The sequence below is a fragment of the Cynocephalus volans genome, chromosome 16 (assembly GCF_027409185.1).
Source record: "Cynocephalus volans isolate mCynVol1 chromosome 16, mCynVol1.pri, whole genome shotgun sequence".
NCBI classification, from domain to species: domain Eukaryota; kingdom Metazoa; phylum Chordata; class Mammalia; order Dermoptera; family Cynocephalidae; genus Cynocephalus; species Cynocephalus volans.
Genome location: NC_084475.1, coordinates 16,915,178 through 16,938,254, shown reverse-complemented (window position 1 = coordinate 16,938,254; position 23,077 = coordinate 16,915,178). Strand labels below are relative to the sequence as shown.

General features: G+C 46.8%; 1 protein-coding gene across 2 annotated transcripts in view; it reads left to right on the top strand.

The window, feature by feature from the left end:
• The first annotated feature begins 6,324 nt into the window (after positions 1-6,324).
• Positions 6,325-23,077, top strand: part of UBE2O (ubiquitin conjugating enzyme E2 O) — a 54,371-nt gene continuing 37,618 nt past the window's right edge. For both annotated transcript variants that reach the window (XM_063081045.1, XM_063081044.1), the window contains exon 1: positions 6,325-6,789. In XM_063081045.1, coding sequence (XP_062937115.1) covers positions 6,373-6,789 — 417 coding nt within the window. In that variant the 5' untranslated portion in view covers positions 6,325-6,372. The remainder of the gene's footprint in view (positions 6,790-23,077) is intronic.

Here is a 23,077-nt window from a genome sequence, read left to right as displayed (position 1 = left end):
CCCTGACTTCAGGAGGTGAGTTTCTTTACATGCTGCCAAGGAGACCCTCTGGCTTTCACACTTTGCCTTCAGCTGGTGGTCTACCACCCACAACCTTTCACTGTCTTTCTCCAGTGCATCAACTGCCCCCAACAACAGCCGTCCAATTCCACTCCACGACCCTTATAGTTACTCCATCCCCCATACCGCTCAAACGCCTGAGGTTTGCACCCACTGCTACATTCCTTCCACTGTGTCCCATCCCTGCTCACTGCTGGTGAGGGTTTGAACAGTCACACTGCTGCAGCTGCCCGGGGCCACCTATATTGCACCTGCCACTAGTGACAAGCCCTCATTAGCAGGCGGATGATCCAGCTCCAAAATCCCACCTAGAGTCTGTTTCCTGGCACAAACAGTTATACGGTCAGATTCCCCAGGAAACAGACTTAAAGACTCTGAGATTTGTATGAAGGAGTCTCATGCAAATCTCATGAGAGCTCTACTGGGCAGAGCTCTCAGCATCACATATGTGAGAGCACAAAGGAAGCAGAAGTGGGCAGAGGGAGAAGCTGGACTGTGCTGAGGACAGGAGCCACAACAGAGGCCTCAGCCAACCCCCGGGGAGCTCTGACACTGGGGGAGCCCTTCACAGACGTCCTGAATGGAGGCCAGAGGTCCTGGCCTCATTCCCACTTACGGACAGCCATTGGATGTGGAGGCACCTTCTTATAGCCTCAGGCAGTCCTTGGAGTGGGATGCAGCTGGGACCATCAGCAGCCAAGCTCCCTCTGCATCTTGGGGGAGGAGGAATTCCTCACACCTGACGGGGCACTGGACTGGAAAACAGAGACTGTGCTGAAAGTGTGGCACTGTGTTGCCCACAGAGCAGGAGTCCATTGACTAGGTCTTTGGTTGAGGATGATGCTTAGGGCTGAGAGGGGCCCCACCCTTATTTGGGGATCATTATCTGCCCTATTAAATAGGGAGTTTCCTCAGGGGCCTTCCAGACCCTGCTAGCATGGAGGTGTCAAAGGCAGGGAGGGATTGCCACCTCCTGGAGGAAGAAGGAACCTACAACTCTCTGAGCATGTGGAGCTGTGCTGCCCAATAGTAAAAACATGTGAGCCCCACGCGTGATCTTAACTTTTCCAGTAGCCACATTTTTAAGAAGGCAAGAGAAAGGGCTGGCCAGTTAGCTGAGTTGGTTAGAGCACAGTGTTATAACACTAGGGTCAAGGGTTCAGATCCTTGTACTGGCCAGCAACCCCCCCCCAATAAAAGCCAAAAGAGACAGGTGAATTTGAGTTTAATACTACATTTTATTTAATCCAATATATGTTACATTGGATATATTATATCCAATAGTGTCATTTCAACAAGCAATCAATATAAAAATTAATTGAATATTTTATATTCTTTTTTTTGTACCAGTTTTCAAAAGCAAGTGTGTATTTTACACTTATGGCACATGTCAATTCAGACCAGCCACACTTCAAGTGTCAGGAGCCATGGAGGGTTAGGGCAGCTGTACTGGGCAGCATGGATCTAGAGGGCAAAGGCAAAGGAGAACGCAACAGTGTGTGCATGTCTGTGTGCACGCATGAAGGGTGTTTATAGAGTGCATGCATATGTGTGTGCATGTGTGTGGGGGGGTACATTCCACTCTATATCTATAAAAAAATGAAGAGCTGGGGACTGAGGAAAGACAGAGGTGTCCCACAGAGCTGTTGACAATCATTTAAGGCTTCTGGGAGAGGTTGGCTTGTTTTGTTCAACCATTCAACAAAAATCTTTTGAGCACCTACTCTATGTCAGACTCGTGCTCCATGCTGGGATACAAGGATGAAGACCAGTCCTTGTCTTCAAGGTGTTCAAGGTCCCGTGGGAGAGACAAGCACGCAAACCAATGGTTGTAACAGAGGGTAATAAACACGACTCAAAAGTATTACCAGGTGAGAGGCGCAACGAGTGGGGAAGTGGGTGCTGGGAAGTCTTCATAGATAAGAAGGCCCAAGCCGGGTCTGCTAAGATGGAAATGAGTTCTTTAGGTAAAAACAGGGGTTGAGGCAGAGGAAGGAAAAGATGCGGGCAAGTGGTGAAGCACATGCAAAGGCACGAAGGCACCAGCAAGTCGGGAGCCTGCAGCAGCGGCTGAGGTTGGAGCACGGAGCGTGCGCGGGGGGCACAGGAGAAAGATGGGACCAGAGCAAACCATCCTCTGGGGACCCATGGAGAACCACAGGAAGATATCAAGCCAAGAAGTCCAACAAGCTGGAAGATAGCATGGTGGTCTGGGGCCTGGTGAAGAGACTGCAGCAAAGGTCTAGGCAAGAGGTGGAGATGAACTAATCACGATAGCTAATCGTTACCAGGCTGGTCCACTGTGCAAAGCACTCTACGTTATCACGTCAGTTAAACTCTCAACAGCTCTGTGAAGTAGGTACTGTTACTATTACCACTTTACAGAAAGAAACTCAAGGTTAGAGAAGTCAAATCACTTGCCCAAGGTCACATGGTGACTAGTGGCAGCAGAAGCTTCAAACCTAGGTCCATCTGACTCCAGAACCTTGCCCTTAGCCACAGCATCCCCCAACTCCCCGTGGAGCTGCCCCCCCCCGTGGAGTAGCTCTGGAAAAGAGGGATGTGAAAAGCGGGTACAGGGGCCAAGACCTGGGCTTTGCTCGCATGTGGAGCTGAAGGGTGAGGGCTGACCCTCAGGTGGTCAACTTGGTACCGGGGTAGGTGACATTGCCATCAACCAGGATGAGGACTCTGGGAGAAGAAACTGTCCGGGGACAAGATGGTGAGTTCACTTTACACCTGTGGCTGGTTATATCCCGGAAGCACCACCCACGAGTTGGTGCTGAGGAAGAGGCCCTGGCCTGGTGGTGTGGGAGGAGGCAGGGAACAGGGTGGCATGGTCAAACCGGAGCGGTCCTATTGTCTTTCAAGGTGATCCGGCAGATTCGCTGTGCCTCACCCCTGTATCTTCAGGAAGGAGGGAGTCAGGACGAGCCCGCCTATCCCAGCCTCTCACTGTTACCCAACCTTCTCACCGCTGTCCCCAGCACAAAATGTTCCACCCAGTGGATTGCAACCCAGCCTCAGGGCAGAAGTAAGAATGGCCAAGGGCTGGCTGGTCTGGGTCCTGACCCTGACTGTACCACAGAGTGACTTTGGACAAGTCCCAGGTTCTCCCAGGGCATCAATGCAAGGAGGGGTGAGCCTCGAGGGGCAAAAAGGCCCTTTGAACTCTAAAAGCCTGTGATATTTGAGCGACTCCCCGCTGGAACCTCAGGCAGAGGCTTTCTCCAGCAGCTGCTTCCATCCATGCCTAGTCAGCCTGGGTGTATTCTCGAGCGACTCGCAGTTGGAACCTCAGGCAGGGGCATCTCTACACATGAGGGCTCTGGGGCAGCTCACCTTCCACCCCATCTTCCCAGCTGAAGTCCCCGGTGCCCTCAAACATCCACTCCAGGGTGAAGGAACTCTTCGGGCCAGCCTGGATTTGTTCACATGTGAGACATGGAGAGGCCAAGCAGGCTGGGGGTATCCCAGGGGGCAGTGTGGGGCCCCGAGCATACTTTGTGGGTCTGGAGAGGTGCCCCAGTGGCTGGTTAAGATAGGGATGAGACAGGGCGCTTCCCTGAGATCAGTTCAATTTGAGGCTGGCTCTCCTGTCTCCTGCACACCACCCACACCCCTTTAGCAAGCAGAGTGACCAGACTGGCTCAGTTCCTGGCAGGTGCATTTGTAAATAAGTGAAATTCTCCCAAGAAGTGTCTCAATTCCCCACAAAAGTCTGAGTGTTGGGGCCATGAGAGGACGGGATTTCTTTATTAGAGAATGAAGGTTTTTTTTCTCCTTCCTCCACCTCAACAATTATGAAAATAAAAACTAAGCAGCTGGTTCCATCCATGACTGCCCCACTAGCCAGCCCGGAGTACAGAGACTGTAGCTGGGGACTCAAGGTCTGGGAAGGAGGCTAGAGCATCTCGGGTCTGAGGGAGGTCACTGAAAGATACCATGAGGTGGGGAGGAACTTACTGAGCCTCTATCTCTAAAACGGCTCAGATGCAGCTCAAACTGGGGGTGAATGAAAGGGTTTAGAGATTGTAACAGCAGGAGAGGGCCAATGAGTGCTGCTCTCCCTGACTCCAGCTTTACTCATTTGGTATATGTGATGGGGTGGGAGGGGGTATGGGAAACTGACAGAATGGAGTACAATACTCTCAGGCCTTTGGCACCCGCCAGTATGACACATTTTGAGCTCCAATCCTACGCCAGGCACTATACTAGGTGCTAGGGTTACACACACAAATATGTCATGATCCACATGCTCAAGAGTTTAGTCTAGTGAGGGAGAGACAAGCATTTGAAATCAAGGACTCTTACCTACAACCTGGCAAGTTCCTGATATTCTATGTAGAGCACTTAGCATAGTACCTGGCACAAAGTCACAGCTCAATAAATGGTAGCTATTATTAGCCATTATTACAAGAAGTCACAATAAACACAGTACATCTTCCAGGAGTGCCAATTTTACTGAACAATTAGGGAGGAAAGGATATTCTTTTTTATATTAAATATCAAACACAGGCATAAGCTGGAGTAGAAAGCAAAAGTAACTTGGATTTTTGATATCAAACACAGATTTGGGGCCCGCACTTCCCTGCCCCTTCATCCTACTTGTTCATTACCTCCCACCCTGGGTGTGACACATGGGCTATCCTCAGCCACCAGGAACATCTGTACCCTCATTGGTAAAATGGGGATAACAACACCTATATCAAAGATTGTTATAACAAACAAGATAATGTATGTGAAAATGCCTAGCACAATGCCTTGTCAATAACATGTGCCTAACAAATGTTAGGATATCAGGGGCTAAGGAGACAGGGCAAAAAGGGCATGGAAGGTGGGATGGAAGCTACCATGTTATTGCTGTTAAATCTCCCAGGTCTTACTGGGGAATGCGGGCCTGTGTCCTTACAGCAATGGTTCCAGATGGCAATTCTGCATTGTGGTCTGGGATGAGAAGGCCATGATTTGAGAATCTAGCTTTGCCTCTAAATTGTATCCTAACTTCCTTTCAGCTCATTTGGCCCCAGTTTTTTCTATATTTTAGTATGTGAATTTTTTTAAGATTTGGGTCCATTGACAACCACCCTGAGCCCCATATTACATCAATACTCTATAAATAGTGGTCTGGGGCATCGTGTGTTCTCAGTCTGCCATTTGTGCTTTGTGCGTGTTCTTTTAACTTTTCCATGAGGGTAGTTTGTATCCTTAGCAGCCGTAAACTACCCAAAGAGCAGGGATTCTGTCTTTTTTAAATAGTAGAATTACTTTTTATATTTTAAAAGTCAATATGGAGCAGACCATAAGTATAACAGTTCCATCAGTCTGGAATTCAGTCTGGGCAAGGAGTTTTGAAATATTACAATAACGGTTAAGCTTTATTGAGGCAGCTATATGACAGGCACAGCTCTACATCTTCTAATCCCAACTGCCTAATGATGCGGTACTGCTATCATCACCCCTATTTTACAGATGAGAAGATTAAGATGAAAAGAAGTTAATCATCTTGTCTACCTTTAAAGATTAGTAAGTGGTAGTAACAAAACTTGGGATCCATGGCTCCCACTCTTAACTACCTTGCCATCCTATCTCTTGCTATACTAGGCCTCATGGAGATTTGAACTTATCTAAATGGGTTTAAAACCAAGCCATTGGAGTTACTGATACTTGCTTTTCTTTCTTACCTTTGTCTGCGCCTCCTTCACCAGCCCCCGGGCCAATTCCTAAGGGTCATGACCTTCCAAGCTTTGCTTGGAATTCTCTGACACAATGCACTCTACATACACTCAATACATATCTATTATAGCTTGGCTTACAAGCTGCCTTGGAGTTGCCTTTTAGCTATTTAATGTGTATTTGTTTTGTCTCCTTAACTAGACTGCAAACACCTACAAGACAAAGACAGAATCTTCTCTTTCCGTAATCCTCCTAGTGCCTAGGACTAGGCTGGGAAGCCAAGGTCCTCATTAAAAGTTGTTGACAGTTCTGGACCATCCCGCCCCATCTCGGCCCCTCCCCTTTCCTTTGGTGACCACTCCACTTCCACCTCCTGGGTCCCCGCCCCTTCCCGCTTGCTTTACTTTTATCCGCGCTGGCCTCGCCCCTCCCTCGTGGGTTCCATCCTTCTCCCTGCAGCACCTTCAGCGTCCCCTAGCGACGAGGCGGTGCCTCCTAGCAACTGCATCCCGGTTCCCTGACGACGGCGGTACGTAGGGTTACGTCAGCGCGCCGAGCCCCGCCCCCGGCGCCGCTGGTTCCGCCTCCCCGCGCTCGTCAGCCGCCGCCGCCGCCCGAGTCTCGCGCACAGCAGTTATGGCGGATCCCGCAGCCCCCGCGCCCGCAGCTCCCGCTCCCGCCCAGGCCTTGGCCCCTGCTCTCGAGGCGGCCCCGGCCACAGCCCCGGCTCCGGCCCCGGCGCCGGCGCCCGCCCCGGACCCGGCCTCCGGGCCGTCCTCGGACTCCGGCCCCGAAGCCGGCTCGCAGCGTCTCCTGTTCTCTCACGACCTGGTGTCGGGCCGTTACCGCGGCTCGGTGCACTTCGGGCTGGTGCGCCTCATCCACGGCGAGGACTCGGACTCGGAGGGTGAGGAGGAGGGCCGCGGCAGCTCGGGCTGCTCCGAGGCCGGGGGCGCGGGCCACGAGGAGGGCCGGGCCAGCCCGCTGCGCCGCGGCTACGTGCGCGTCCAGTGGTACCCAGAGGGCGTCAAGCAGCATGTGAAGGAGACCAAGGTGCGCCGGGGGCCCGCTGGGGCTGAGGGAGGAGGGGGCGAGCGGCCAGAGCCCGGGCCGGGGAGGGACGGCGGGCAGGGTACTGCCCGGAGTGGTGCCACTGCAGTGGCCGGGGTGGGGGACAGCCTCAGCACAGGGTACGCTCCGTGCAAAGTCATTGCACCAGCCCTGGGCGCACACGCCAGCCGGGCACTGCTGGCCTGGGGCCGGGCCCTGGGCTTCCCTACTTGAGGGGACTTCCAAGCCGTGCTGTGCTGTGCTGTGGTCGGCCTCAAGATCACAGGCGGGGAGCGACTCCCAGGGGTATCTCCTCAGGCTCTGAGGCGCGTTCGGCCTCACACCAGTGCGGCGTTTTGCTGACCCCCTCGGAGCTGCATGCTGCATTGTGAGTGCAGAAAGCCAGGCCGGGCCGGGTCCCTGCAGGGAGGGGCTGAGGGCATTCCAAAACAAAGATAGAGGTGACAGTCCCGACCGACATGAAAACCCGAGAAGTTCACCAGATTACAGAACGCGATATGGTGAAGCATAACCTTTTTTTGTTTTACCTTGCTGCCTCATTTTAATTGCTGCGGGGAACTTTGTGAGTAAATCGTTAACGATCAGAGCCATGATATTAATAGTACTGGGAGAGATTCTGACAGCTGCGACTGGGATTGATGACGCCTAAGTGCATTTTGACTCCTTGAAAAAAAAAATGTTATAGAACCATGGATAGAGGAGAGACACCAGTTTGGGAACTTGAAGGGTTTTTCTTGACCTGAGGCTGTTAAGCAAACATGAGATGTTGGGGTGAGGTTAGTAAATATAGCAGTTTTACAAAACAAAGGGGTTTATCATCATAAACCTGAAGCCTTGAACCAGAGTTGGTTTGGTGGCTTGTTTTCGAGTGTAAATTCCTATCAGTGATTCACACTCATACACACGCTCCTGTATCTCACACCCCTTTTTCCTCTCCTTCCCCTCCCCTTCAAGAAAACATTTCTAAGCAGAAATCAGGCCTGTACTGTTTTAGGTCCCTGGGAGGCTTAGAGGTCTGATTTCAGGGGAGGGCACTTTAGAAGTTAATCTGGGTTTCTTACATACTGGGAGACAAAGGCAAAAGAGGAATAGGGCTTTGTGCCACACTGTAAAGGGGTTCTGTGGCGATGGCTTGGGCAGGAAAAAGGCCCCACTCCCGAAAAGAGCTTGTGATCCATTTCTTAGTGGCAGAAGTGACTGCTGATACCAGCAGGGTCTTTTCCTCGCTAATGCACATGGATCCACAGACACAAGTCCACACACAGGACCCCAGCTTCCCCTCAGAGAAATGCAAATCAGGCAACTGCTTCTCTGACTGGTAGAGAGAATTACAAGTTCATTTGCAAAAGTATTTGGAAAATATTACTTTGTGCAGCGGAATGCTTGTTAAAAATTACTACCAACTGTTGTGTCTGGAAAACAGGGTTATTGCTCTTTATAGTGTGTGTGTGCATGCTGTCTTTGGTGTCTTTCCATGAGTTTTTAAAAAATGTTTTTCATCACCCACCTTCTCTAGAGGTTTGTGACTATTGGAATGCAGCTCACTTGATTCCAGCATCCCGTGTGTCATGGCCTGCTGCCCTGGGACCCGGCGAGGCAGGCCCAGCTCACTACTGGGAGCTGCCATGTTTATCAGTTGTTGTTCCTGTCTATCTTGACTTTGGTGGTTAACTTTGTTTACGGTTATGTTTTGATCGCCTTTCCCACCATGTGTAATTATACAAAGTTTGGCTTAAAATACCTATTGTGGAGTCAAATAGAAAACTTTAAGGCACCAGCCTGGATAGATTTTTGAAGCTGCTTCCTTGTGACTTGCTTTGAATTCTTTGAAATCTGTTTTGTGGCTCTGCTGGTGGTCGTTTCTTTGCCATTGTAGTTTCTGTAGGCTTCTGGGCTTAGCAAAAGCCAAGGGGCATAAGAATTCCAAGGAAGTGGTAGTGTAGCACCCATTTAATGGGTGGCAAGACCCATTTCTTTTAGGACTTGAGAATAGGTTTGTGTTGGTGGGAGGGTTTAGTTTATATCTGTTACTATGAGCTATAGGCACAGATGACCTTGGTCAGCCGAATGTCTCCTGCTTTGCTCCTGGCCATGGACTGAGGTGGTAGGGTTGGTCCTGGGATCTTTGCAGCACTATGGCTTAGGGAGATTTTCCTTCTCAACTCCCACTCCTTATAAATTACGTCGAGGTTACAGTGTGCTGTAAAGAAAAGACCATTAGACCAAGACTAGTATTTAGGTTCTGATATCTACTTCATCACTAATCTATTTATGAGATTTGAGAACTCAGTTATTGAAAGAATAATGTACTGATAGTTTTGTGAAATTTATTTATTTTGGCATCTGGCCGGTACAGGGATCCAAACCCACGACTTTGGTGTTACCAACAGCACCATGCTCTGCCAGTTGAACTAACTGGCCAGCCCTGAGAAACTTTTTTTTTTTTTAAAGCTGCCACCTATTGGGTTTTTTTTAATTCAATTTTTTTCAGTAGTGTCCATTTAATGTTCCCTAGGCTGTGGAGTATTTTTGTAGATTTCATGTTAAGTTGGAGGGCAGTGAGCAAAGGCTTAATATTAGTCTCTTAATTTCTTTTAATTTTTTAATGAACAAACTTACAAAGAGATGAAGAGACTGGACAGCCAGTCCTACCTTTTCCCTTCCACCTCCGTGAAAATTAGCAACAGAAATAAACTAAGTTCTTCCATGCAGCTGTGGAACTTATGGTCATGTTCTTGAGGTTTCTAGCAGCCAAAATTAAGCTTCTTTAGGACTTAAAAGAAGCGAGCAGTCAGTGTCTCTTATATGCTCCTGCCTCTCCCCAGTCTCTTGACCCCTTCTGCATGGTATCCCATTTATACCCTTGAGACTCTTGCCATCTGGCCACAGATCTCTGAGGAGGCTTGCCCCTGCCCCATCACCGGCCATCCTTTGAGTAAAGTTTTGGAATAAAACCAAATGCCGAAGCCTCTTAAACCTTCTTGAGCACTGGCTAACTGTGGTGGGTCTCTCTGGCCTCCCTTGTCATGGCTGGACAGAATGGCCCCTGTGATCAAGGGAGCAGGACTGCTGTCTTCAGTACAAGTTCAGCTCTCCTGTTGAAGGCATCTTGTTCATGCTTTAGATTTCTTTTGCTTTCCCATCCCTTGTGCATTGTCTTTTAAGTTGCCACAGCATGCAGGGTCTTGCCAGGTTTGAGATATAAAGCCTCTAAATTAAAGCTGTCTGTGATCACCCTGCTCTTGTGAAGCTGTGTGTGTGTGTGAAGCATCCCTGATGACACGTCTCTCAGGAATTGGCTTTTCAGTTTATTTTTGGCTCCTACTCAGACCAGCATTTCCATGGGGAAAGCTATTTAGGTGTAGCATCATAGCACATGAAGTTTGTCTCCCTTGCCCAGGTGCTGGACCCATTAAAAGCTCTTAGTGATGTAATAGGAAGAAGTTATGTAAGGTTAACCAACATACAGACTAAGTGTGTCTAAATTGCATTTTATTCAGATAAGGTCACAGTGCTTGTAGACTCTAACAGCTGTTCTGTGATTTTGTTCTTTGCCCCTTCGTTTTTCCCCTTGTAACTCCTGGGCTATAACGCCTTGATGGTGCCTCTGTCTGCTTGCCTCCTGACTCGGGGTACTTTTCCCCAGATGAGAGGTGTGTGTTTTGTACTGTTATGAGAAGTCAAAACCCTTGGGTGCTCTTCTTAGCTGGCACCTACTCTGAGTGACTCTTGCCAAGTCACTGCCTCATTTTCTCTCCAGTGAAATATGAGGTCTGTCTTTCTAGCCCCTGACATGAACTTGAATGAATGGAATAACCAGAGGTGGGGCCTGGTTGTGCCTGGGACGGCCACTTTGTTATTATCATACATCATTCTGATGTTTGTCAGACAGAGCCAGCCCTGACCCTTCAGATGATCACTTCTGTGCATCAAAGGGTGCTGCTACACCAAAGAGGCACTTTGGGAAGCAAAAGATGGCCCAGGGGGGTTTGTTTCAGTGGTGTTCCTAATTGATCATGTTGTTGCTAGTGCCCAGATGGATTATGGACTTGACTTTATTAAGCCTCTTCTAGAAATACTTATGAACTTCATGCCTCTTTTACTTTATTCAGGAGCTGGCTGGTTAGCTCAGTTGGTTAGAGCGTGGTGTTGTAACACCGTGGTCAAGGGTTTGGATCCCCATACCGCCAACTGCCCAAACAAAAGAAACTCAGTAATGCACATTTAAAGTAACACCTGCCACTCTCCAGGAGAGGAGCGGAATGAATTTATATATACTAATGTGTGCTTTCCAGAGTCTGGAAGTTATCTGTTGGAATTCCAAAAAGACAGGTAATGAGATTATGAATTACAAGGATGATAGAGTATTCTTTTATATTTTAAGATAATGAGAAGAGCAAACATTATATACTATTCACTATGTGCCAGGCACTCTAAGTGCTTTATTTGTTTAACTTATGCTCACAGCCACCCTGTGAATTAGGTACTAGTATTAGCCCCATATTTCAGGGGAGGAAACTGAGGAACAGAGAGGTTAAGTAGCTTACCCAGTGTCACACTGCTGATAAGTCTAGGAACCTGAATACAAATTGAAGTAAATGTGTTCTCACCTGAGCATATTTAAGTTCAGGATTCATAGATCATTACAGTACCTGACTGAGCAACCTAATAAACATGATTCACACACACCCTGTGGTTAGCATTAATCATCCAGTATTTATTTATTTATTTATTTATTTTTAATTTTTTAAATTATTTATTTATTTATTTATTTATTTATGTCTTTTTCATGACGGGCACTCAGCCAGTGAGTGCACTGGCCAGTCCTATATGGGATCCGAACCCGCGGCGGGAGCGTCACTGCGCTCCCAAGTGCTGCACTCTCCTGAGTGCGCCACGGGGCCGGCCCATCATCCAGTATTTAAACATTTGCAAGTCTCAGTGGCATAGGTGAGGAGGGAGGAAGGATGCTGGGATGGGTGGAAATCATACCAGAGGGCAGGAGGGCAGGAGTGGTGTGGGAGGAATACTGTATGTGCATTTGTGGTGTGCTTCTGCTATCCCATGGTTCATTCTCTAACCCTCAGTCATTCTGAAAATAACTGTCAAAAACAGATTTTATTTCTAGAGAACCTCTGAATGCTCCTCAATGTGGAATGAAAGCAACCTCTGTAGTCTGATTCATTCCAATGCTGGTTCTGTTCTTCACCCACACCTCCTGGAGTAAAATAGGTGTGCAAACACTCCATGAAACTGGCTTTTCTGGGTTGTCTGAGAAATGGCCAGTGTTAGGAACTCCACCTTGAACTCCTGTCCCCTCTTCTGCTGTCATCTTCCTGCTGGGAATGCTGAGTCATGAGAAAGGTTCAGGAAGGATTCCTTGGAAAGAGAAAGTCCTGCCTCAATTCCAGTTTGCTTTCCCTTCAGTTTCCCTGACTTGAGGTCATCATGTGTTTTTGCTTTAGGACATTAAAAATCTTTTTGTACCTTCCCCATCCCCACTTCACTGTTATCTCTGCTTTTCTCTTTTTCATTTCCTGTTCTATCAAGAGGAACTTTTTCTCTCTATTTTACTATTTTACCCACTATTGGGCCTCATGGAATCCAGTGGAACCTGTTTGGGGCCAGTACTTTTAAAAAGGGGTGCGATTGTCATGTGTAACATGAATTGCCATCACAAGAGTGCTGGGCACATGATCATTGTCAGCTGCCCCTGGTGATTCCTCAGAGTTGGAGTCACAGTAGTGGGTTTTCATCTGGGAGGGCATGATCTGTGTTCCTTTTCCAATTGATAGAAGCTTCCAGAGTTTCCTTGCCCAATGTCCAGCCTGCTTCTGGATGGGAGTGGGGGGTTGCGAATTTAAATTGATAATCAAAAGGGGGAAAATAACAGTCAAGAATGCTTATAGAGTGCTTTCCAGTCTATTAGATGCTGTCAGTTCTATTACTTAATAGGATTTTGGTGTTTTTAACTACAGCCCTTCCTGAGGCTCTGCTTGCCCGGCAAGTGTATGCCAAGTCCTGAGAAGGTCGTGGTTTTAATGCTGCCATATCCATGTTTGCAGCTCCTGTTGAGCAGGAGTGCCCTTCAGAGTTGCTTCTGTTTCTTTCTTTTTTTTTTTTTTTTTTTTTTTTGTGACCGGTAAGGGGATCGCAACCCTCCTGCGCTCAGCCAGCGAGTGCACCGGCCATCCCTATATAGGATCCGAACCCGTGGTGGGAGCGCTGCTGCGCTCCCAGCGCCGCACTCTCCCGAGTGAGCCACGGGGTCGAGTGAGCCATGGGGTCGAGTGAGCCACGGGGTCGGCCTGAGTTGCTTCTGTTTCTGACATGTCACTAGCTTGGAGGTCTTTGTTAGGAACCACCCAACATATGTGTGCTTACAGATAGGGAAGAGCAGAATGCTTACAGGGACTTATTGTAGTTCTGAATAAAATTGAATCATGTTAATGGGTAGCCCTCTGAATTTATCTCCTCTGAGGTTATTTGCCCTTGTTTTGCTTGTTAGCTACACTCTGCGGTTGAGGATTTAATGTCCTTTGACCCAGGCTGGCTGTGTTGAATGAATCCTTGGGTCAGTTTTGCACAAGTCACCCAGAGCCCCCCCCCCCCAACAAGTATACTGTGTTCTTGTGAAGCAGGATTGTGAAAAGCAAATTTTTAAGATTTTAAACATTGTGGGCAGGGCCGGCCCGTGGCTCACTCGGGAGAGTGTGGTGCTGATAACACCAAATCCATGGGGCCGGCCCGTGGCTCACTCGGGAGAGTGTGGTGCTGATAACACCAAATCCATGGGTTCGGATTCCTTATAGGGATGGCCGGTTAGCTCACTAGGTGAGCATGGTGCTGACAACACCAAGTCAAGGGTTAAGATCCCCTTACCGGTCATCTTTTAAAAAAAAACATTGTGGGCAAATGATATACCACTCAGAAGCATTCAGCTGGACAATAAGTATTGGAATGAATGTCCTTTTTGTGTTAAATCTGGTTGGTTATTTGGTTGGGGGATTTTTGGTTTGCATATTTTGAGAGACCACAGCAGTATTCAGTATTCTGCAGCTAGATCAAAGGAGTAAGACACCTGCCAGGTCACTCTTGGTTTAAATTGGTAACATAGCTATAGCTGGGAAACAGTCTGACTATGACAATTTAAAGTTTAAAAAAAATTGAAATACTGAGTCATACTTGGGGTGGGGGGTGGGGAGGCAGTCAGTCAACCCAACAATCAAATGTAACCTCCCAGCTAGCACTTACAGCGAGGTTTCCAGCAAGCACCCTTAAAAAGAGTGTCCTTCATCTGCATCCTGCAAGTGAAAATTGTCTTTCTTACTCAGCAACTCTGATGCTATTCTTCCTCCTCGTTTTAATTCTGATCCTTTTTTGGGAGCTGCCGCTGGGATGAGGACTGGTGTGGCTACCTTGACGGGCATATCCGCTGGACTCTATTCACTGGCCACTTAAGTGTGGGTTGGGGGAGAAGTATATAGACACAAAAGTGTGTCTCGTGGCCTCAGGGAACATCAGGACTTGACATATGCAGTGCTGAAAGCATCCCTGTATTTGTCTATTTCTGTTTAATTACTTAAGGGATTTTGAGGGCCCTCAGGGTTGATGACATCATCTTCATGCCTAGGAAGAAAGCATCTCTGCTTACCCGCATGGAGCTTGGGGCATTGCAGCCCCCTGCTGGTGGGAGTGGGTGTCTGCCTCTGTTCCTCACCACCTGCTCACCCCTTTACCCTTTTCCACTTGGCCAATTGCACCACTGGATGGACCGCTCCAGTGCAGGTCACTATGACTAGAGAATTCCTGGTCACTTTGTTGTTCACTGGCGTTTTCTCAGTCTTGGTCTTCCTTTTGACCTGTCAGCTTTATTTAATATGGTCAACCATGCCCTCTTCCATCACTGGGGTTCCATTATACCAGACTTTACCAGATTTTTCTCTTTTGTCTCCCCCCCCCCCTTTTTTTTGGCAGCTGTCCGGAATAGAGATCCCAACTCCTGACTTGATTTTATCAGGACCATGCTCTAACCAAGTGAGCTAACGGGCCAGCCCTTCTTCCTTTTACCCCTAGATGTGAGACTTTTCCAAAGATCTGTTCTTCCCTCTCCCCCCCTCCCCCATACTTTTGTGGCGGAGGGGGGGCCTGGCAGCTGGCCAGTGCAGGATTTGAACCCTTGATCTTGGTGTTACAAGGCTTTGCTCTCCCTTCCCTCGCCTCCATTTTTTTTTTTTTTTTTTTGAGTGATCTCCACACCTAGCTGGAGTCGGTACCTGCATTTAGATGACTTTCACATTTACCTACATGGCATTCCCAGCTGATTACTTGATAGCTCCATCTAGAACCTCAGACTTTGTGGGTATAAAATCTTGTGATTGTGACTACTCTCCCCATCCCTATGTTTGTGGAATTAAAAGAAAAATTTTCCTCAACTGTTAAATATGAAAATTTTCAACCATACAGAAAAGTTGAAAGACTAGGCCAATGGCTACTAATTACCAGTCACCATGAGTCAGCAGTTGTTAAATTCTGCTGTATTTGCTTTATCTGTATGTGTATATAGATATATTTATTCTGGAACCACTGGTAAGTTAGCAGCAGACATGATGGCACTTCACCCCTAAATACTTGAGCTGGCATCTCCTAAAAATCGAAACATTTGTGATCATTTTAAATTTGCCTTCTTTGGCCTCATTCTAATTTGTCACCAATTCTTTATTTGAAACAGCTCTTGAATCCTGTGCTGGCGCTTCCTTCCTGCACACTGGTTTGCTCCCTGCTTGCCTTGTACCTGGACTGGCGTGGCCCCCACCAGTCTCCCTGCCTCCAACTCTTCTTCAGCCCAGCATACAGCACTGCAGGCTGACCTTCCAAATGATATCTTGCGTTGTGTCAGGACCCGGCAGCCTCTTGTCATGTCTTAGATTGTCTTTCAAGGCCCCTCACCTCCATTTCCTCTTTTACCTCCTGCCTTTTCAATTAATTCTAGCTTGTCTAACTGCTTTTTCCAATTCACTTCTGCTGTTTCCTGCCTCTAATAATGCCCATGGCACACTCATGTTCTCTCTCCTAGATCAGAAGCTTTTTGAGAAACAAAGACAACGAATTCTGAAGGTTGTGTGCTGCGGCTCGTGTGTTCTTGGGAAACATTTGAGTGAATGACCAGAGTTTACTCCTTCCCGCTTACCTACAAGGAGTATTCTTAGTCTTCTTCCAGACACCTTGTGGTTTGTGCTGGAGCTGTGTGCGCCCCTTGCCAGCCGGCTCCACTCCTCACACCTCCCCCTGGGTACTGGGTAGGTTGACCTTGTAATTTATTGCCCAAGCTGGACTCTTTTGAGAGTGCTATAAATTATTACTCCAGGACTAGGACATATGGGCATCCTAATACTAGGAAGAGCAGATTAATCAAAATACACTATATCATAGTTTACCGTTTTAGCCACTTGCATCACAAGGCTCCCCAGGCAGAGTGTGCACAGTGGGCTAGAGTAGAGCCAGCTAGAGCTAGTGAAGCCTGTGGTTGAAATGCAGCTGTGTCTGGGGTTCGACCCCAGCAGAAACCGAACAGGCTGGGTGAGAACTGTGGCTGTGTCCTTTGAAGCCAGTGAAAAGTCTCTCTGGCTGTTGCTGCTCTGGTTACCTTCAAGTCCTTGGCACTGTGGCTCTGAGCAATTTGGAAAAAGCACCAGTTTAACAATTCAGAAGCCACCCAAATTCTAGCACCTGTAATAACTTCAGGACCTTGGTGGAAGATCCACACCCTCTCGGAGCCTCGGTTTCTCAGTTTACCAAGTGGGGACAATGCCTATCTCTGTTGTGAGGAGTAGCTGTAATGACCCTCCTGAAAGCATTTGGCAAATGGCAGGTTTACACATGTGAGTTTCCTGAATGGTGGTAAGACCCAGTTCTCACCTTAGGAGAATGGCTGAGATGTTTAGTACAAGGCTTCTCTATTGGGAAAAGAATGCCAACCCAACTGCATATGAACACAGCATAGGCCTTGTGCTCTGCCTGCATCAAGATGCTGGGAGAGGGGCGAGTCTGAGAGTGCAGCCTGGATGGCCTGTTACTCTGAAGCAATCAGGAACCATCTATTAAAAATGTATGTCACTACCCATTTTTCAGTGATGGGGACAGTGAGGAGTACACAAATAAATGCAGTCTAGACCAGCACTTCTCCCAGGCTAACACGCATGTCACCTGGGGCTTTTGTTAAAGCAGATTATTCTGTTTCAGTCGGGCTGGGCCTGAGAATCTGCATGTCTGACAAGCTCCCAATGATGCTGATGCTGCTAGTCAGTACTGCCCTTTGAATTGCACTGTTATAGTAGTCCTGAGACAGTAGTCACCCCTTATCCAAAGGGGACACCTTCCAAGACTCCCAGTGGAGGCCTGAAACCATGGATAATACCAAACTCTATATACTATTTTTTTCCTATACATACATAGCTATGATAAAGTTTAATTTATAAATTAGGCTCGTAAGAGATTAACAATGATAACTAATAATAAAATAGAACAATTATAACAACATACTGTAATAAAAATTGCGTGAATGTGGTCTCTCTCAAAATATCTTATTGTCGGGCCGGCCCGTGGCTCACTCGGGAGAGTGCGGTGCTGATAACACCAAGGCCCCGGGTTCGGATCCCATATACGGATGGCCGGTTCGCTCACTGGCTGAGCGTGGTGCTGACAACACCAAGTCAAGGGTTAAGATCCCCTTACCGGTCATCTTTTAAAAAAAAAAAAAAAAAAAAAAATATCTTATTGTAGGGCCAGCCTGTGGCTCACTCGGGAAAGTGCGGTGCTGATAACATCAAGGCCATGGGTTCGGATCCTATATAGGGATGGCCAGTTCACTCACTGGCTGAGTGTGGTGCTGACAACACCAAGTCAAGGGTTAAGATCCCCCTACTGGTCATCTTTATATAAAAAAAAAAATCTTATTGTACTGTACTCACCTGTTTTTGGACTGCAGTTGACAACAAGTAACTGAAACCACAGAAAGCAAAACTGCAGATAAGGGGGGACTACTGTAGATTACTGTGTATGGATCCTTCAAAAACCCCGTTGATGTCAGTAGGTTCAGTTTTTTACCTGCCTCCTTACCTCCAGTTTTAGCATGTAATTGATTTGAGGTTTTTGTCTCCCCTCTGCTTATTCTTCTAGTGCTAGTGTTAATGAACCAGAAATTGTCAAAAGGTGGGCTTCAGGGAGGGCAGGAAATTGATTAGGTAACCCTAATCAGGCAGCGCTTTCAGATCATCAGCCTTGGTGTTAGAAAGGCCTGCTTCCTCCTTCCCTCCTCTTGCTTGCTGACAGTTATTATTAATACACAGTCGTTGCTAAGAAGTTTCTTTGGATTTCATTTCTTTTTAGGATGAAAATATGGCAGTCATTATGAGTATAATACAACCAGTCCAAGAGGAAAATGATTATTCAGCATTTTAGTGAAATTGCTATCTTTTATCCAGCTAGTCTCAGTGGATTCCTGCTGTGTGCCAGGCAGTTGACATGGGCTTTACATATGTCATCTTATTCCCCTTAAAATGGGAGAGGGAGAGAATGAAACCCAGAGAGTCCCTACAACTCACCCAAGGCCACACAACTAGTAAGAAGCAGACCCCAGATTAAAACTTAGGCCCGTTCGTGCTACCAAACAAAAGCACAGTTTTTTTCCACTGGCTACACTGCTGCCCCTGCACCCCAGCACAGTCCCTACCCTCTAGATCAGGGACCAGCAGACTTTCTGGAAAGGGTCAGATGGTAAATGTTTCAGGATTTGCGGGCTATACAGACTCCTTCACAACTACTCAACTTTGTCATTATAGTACAAAAGCATTCAGAGATGATAAGCAAATTAATGGGCAAGGCTGCATTTCAATAACATTTTATTTTAAAAACTGACAGCAGGCTGTAGTTTGCTTACCTCTGCTCTAGAAGAATCCTGACTAATAGAGATATAATGTGAGTCATAGCTGGAAAAAAAATAGAAACAGGTGAAATCAATTTTGATGTATTTTACTTAATGTATTCAAAATATGTCAACATACAATCAATATGAAAAGTATTAATGAGATACTGTACATTCTTTTTACATTAGTGGCCACTGTGTTGGATAGCTCTGCTCCAGAAAGTTAGTCTGGTAAGTGAGAGATCATCCTTCTTATCACTTATGCAGCTCTGTTTTCTTCATAGCACCTAGCAGTGTCTGAGATATATAACTTTGTCCTGTTTATTGTCTCCCCAACCAGAAGGGAAGAGAAGCACAGAAATGTCTCGTTCACTGCTGTGTCCTCAGTGCTTGGAATAGTGACTGGCCCAAAGTAGGTGCTCAGTGAGATTCATTTCACGAGTGAATGAATTAGCACACATAAGGTCTCAAGAGCTAGGTCCCACGTGAAGAAGGGTTGAGGGAGTGTGGCGGGGAGCATCAGGGAAAGGTTTCATGGAGGTAGCTTTTGAGTTAGCCCTTGAAAGGTAAGAAACCTGGGATCCCCTTTGGTAGAAGGAGGGGCACCCTAGGTGGGAAGATCAATATGCACAAAGGCAGTGGAGGCAGGAAGGTCATGGGAGAAGCGTGAGAAATGGTTTGCATCAGTAGTTCCAAACTTAGGCCTCAAAACTCCCTTTGACTCAAAAGTTATTGAGGACCCCAATGAACTTTTACTTCTATGGGTTGTATCTATTAACATTTACCATATAAGAAGTTAAAGGAGAAATTTTAAAACCCAAGACGACTACCCAAGCACACATCTACTCGCCCTCAGAGCAATGACATCATCACACATCAAGGAGCCTCTGGAAAATTCTACCGTAGACTTGTGAGGGGATGAGGATTTTCAAGGCAAGTCACGTGTTAGTGTTCTCATGAGGAGGTTTTGACTTTTGGACCTCCTGAAAGGTCCTCAAGGATCCCGGACCATTTGTTGAGATGGCTGACCTGGAGGTGGGATGGAAGGAGGAGACAGGTGAGAAAGTGCCAGCAAGCAGGGTTGGGTCTGACTGCAAGTGGTGATTGTGATTGACGTTTGTTGTGCACCTGCTATGTTCTAGGCACTGTTGAAGCACTTTACATGTGTGCTCTTTTTTAAGCCTCACTGGCACCGCCCTGTGGAGCAGGTGGTGGTGTTTAACAGATGAGGAGAGATCTGAGGCTCTCTCTGCCCAAGGTCACTTAGGGCATGGAAGTACTCGAGTTAAACCCTGGCAGCGCCCCCACAGCCGCACAGTGAGCTGCCCCTCAAAAGGCAGCTTGCCTCACACTTGCTATGTGGCCTGAAGGTCTTTGGGTGACAGACTCAGGAGTTTGGATATGTTTTTTTTTTACATAATGTGAGGAGCCACCTCAGAGTTTGAGGGGATGATCTGGGAGCAGTTCACAAGGTGGATTAGGTGGGGGAGCTGGTAAGCCTTGAGGCTGGAAGTGTTTACAGTGCAGGTGAGTTGTATCTTTTGTGCATTTAAATTGCATGACATTACATATATGTGCATGGCATGGAGTGCTGAAAGCACTGATTTTTCTAACAAAATGGCCAAGTGTGAACCAACAACTTCATCCAGTATTCAGTGGAAGAATCAGTCATCTGTTCCAGTGCAAGAGGAAAAACTGGTTGTGTAGGACATTTTTGATAGATGTAAGGAATTTTTCAGGGATGATTTTGATGATGCTCAATTTGACCTTAGGACCTAACTCCTGCATAAAATTAGGATGCTGTTGAACATAAGAGAGCAGTAGTAAAGCTTTGAATTAGAGTGGTGGGATAGGAAGATGAGGTGGTTGGGGGAGGTTTCTCAGATGGGGCACAAAGGCATGAAGGGCGTTTGGGGAATGACAGATAAAGCATGTACCCCGCTGCCTGGCACAGAGCAGAGTCTAGGTGCTCATGGGGGAGGCGGGGGACAGGGCAGGAATGTGGACATCAGCATGCTGGGGCTTTCAGATACCGGGAGAGAGATGAGGAGTCATGAGGCTTTTTGTGTTTGGCGGTTTTTTTTAATTGTGGTAAAATACACATAACAAAATTTACCATTTTCACCATTTTTAAGAGAGCAGTTCAGTGGCATTAAGTACATTCATACTATTGTGCAAACATCACCACCATCTATCTCCACAACCTTTTCATCTTCCCCAACTGAAACTCTGTACCCATTAAACACCAGCTCCCCAAACCATTACATTTTATATTTTTTAGAAAAACCTTTTATAAAAGTAATAGATGATCGCTGTAGACATGTGATCACATAGAGGGAGTGGGAAGGGGCAGCATGGCAGAGACTCAGGCTTCTTGTCCTGCCAGGAATAGCAGCATGGACTGAGGAGAGGGTGAGGGGACACACTGCGAATTAGATGCCTGAAAACATCCACGCAAAGAGGGATTCCTACCTTGGAGATGTGTATTCAGTCTGTCCCTCATCTTTCTTTTATTCATATTGCTCTCCTGTTTCATGCCCTTGTAATGCCATTTTTCATTTATTTATTTATTTATTTGTTTATTTATTTTTAAAGGTGACCGGTAAGGAGATCTTAACCCTTGACTTGGTGTTGTCTGCACCACTCTCAGCCACTGAGCCAACCGGCCATCCCTATATAGGATCTGAACCCGTGGCCTTGGTGTTACAGCACCGTACTCTCCCGAGTGAGCCGCGGGCTGGCCCTGCTTCATTATTATTTCAGTGAATGGCTATTCTAGTATAATCAGCATATAATTGTATCTGTTTACAAAAATACATACTGTGCTAAATCTAACCCCCCACCCCTTAACAAACTTGCAAATGGCTCAGATTCCAAAAGACTGTTAATAAGTATGCAAAAGGGATTCAAGGCTGCAGTATACATGTGTATTTCCACCAAACAGTGGAAGCTTTGAAACCAGACATAGTCTTCTCTTTGTTGATCAGTGGCCTAGAAGGCATCTATCCCAAGACAATCACCTGCATTGAACACCTGTCAAATTTGTTGCAGTGCATGAGGCCCCTCTTTGATGACCATTTCAGGTGTCCCAGGAAACTCCTCTGTAGCTGCTTGAGATCTTCCTTCACCTTGATGTTACCCTGATTCTCACAGGTCTGAACCGAAGGAATCATTCTTGGATTGCATCTTCAAAACAAAGATCAACAGTAACGAGAACTCCTTTGCCACGTTTACCTTCCTTAGACTGGAGGTTCTCCCCTCCATTTGCTGGCCTGCTTATTAGACCCTGCACGTGGATCTTCTCTTTGTCCTATACAGTCTGGTAGGTGGGCCACCTCTTGTGTTAGGTGCCCTGTCAGTGCCATTGGGATCTGTGCCAGGCATCTTGCATTACTTTGGGATTTAACCCTCTTTCCTATTTCAATACGCTCTAGGGGATTCGAGACCCTGAGAAACTGACAGGGCTTTAAGTCCTAAATCTTTCCAGGAACAGAGTTCTAACTGTTTTAAATCTGGGGCTCCACAATCACCCTAGAGTGAGAAAGCGTTGCTAAATAGGTCTTCTTGGACAGTGGGCAAACTTTCATATATTTACTGGTCACATAAACCATAGTATGCCAGGTACAATTTAATTTTTTCAAAGGCCTTCTATTTTTTTTAGTCTCTCTCGTAGTTGGATCATATTACATAATAATGTAATAGGATGATGAAATGTTTTGTTGATTGACAAGATTTGCAGTGCTTTGGTAACTGAGCCATTTCTGTGGCCACTGGCAGGTGTAAGACATGGTTATGCTGAAGCATGTGGAGGGTGCCTGGCGTGTGTGCCTGGTAGAGTTTTCCCGTGCATCTTGGCTGCTCTTGCTCCACAGATCCTCCATCCTTAAGCAGTGTGGTATGTGCTGCTATTTATGTTTGGTGCCTTTCTCAGTGATTGTTTTTAGTTTAGTATTTGAGAATCTAATTTAATTTTGTAAGTGTGTAAAGTGTTGACTACTTATGCCTACCATGTGGCACTGATAGCGAGTCTTTTCCACTCAGAACCCAGTTTTGTCCTGGATCTTTTCTGCCTGTCATGGTCAAATCACAGCAATCTATTGAATTAAAAATTTCTTTGATATTTGCAGTAAAAAGCCATTTGTAGGAGCAAATAGCTGCCCGCTTCAGGTGTTTGGGGGAGTTTCTAGTGGGGTTATGCTTTCTTTTCCCTGCCCACCATTTCAGATCAGAATAGTAGCTCTGGAAGAGCCCATCAGAGATGAAGTGGTCTCTGCATTGAGTAGGTGGATGTCTAAGAAACTAAGGATTTCTAACTTTTGAATTTGTGATTTCCTTTTTTTGCTGACT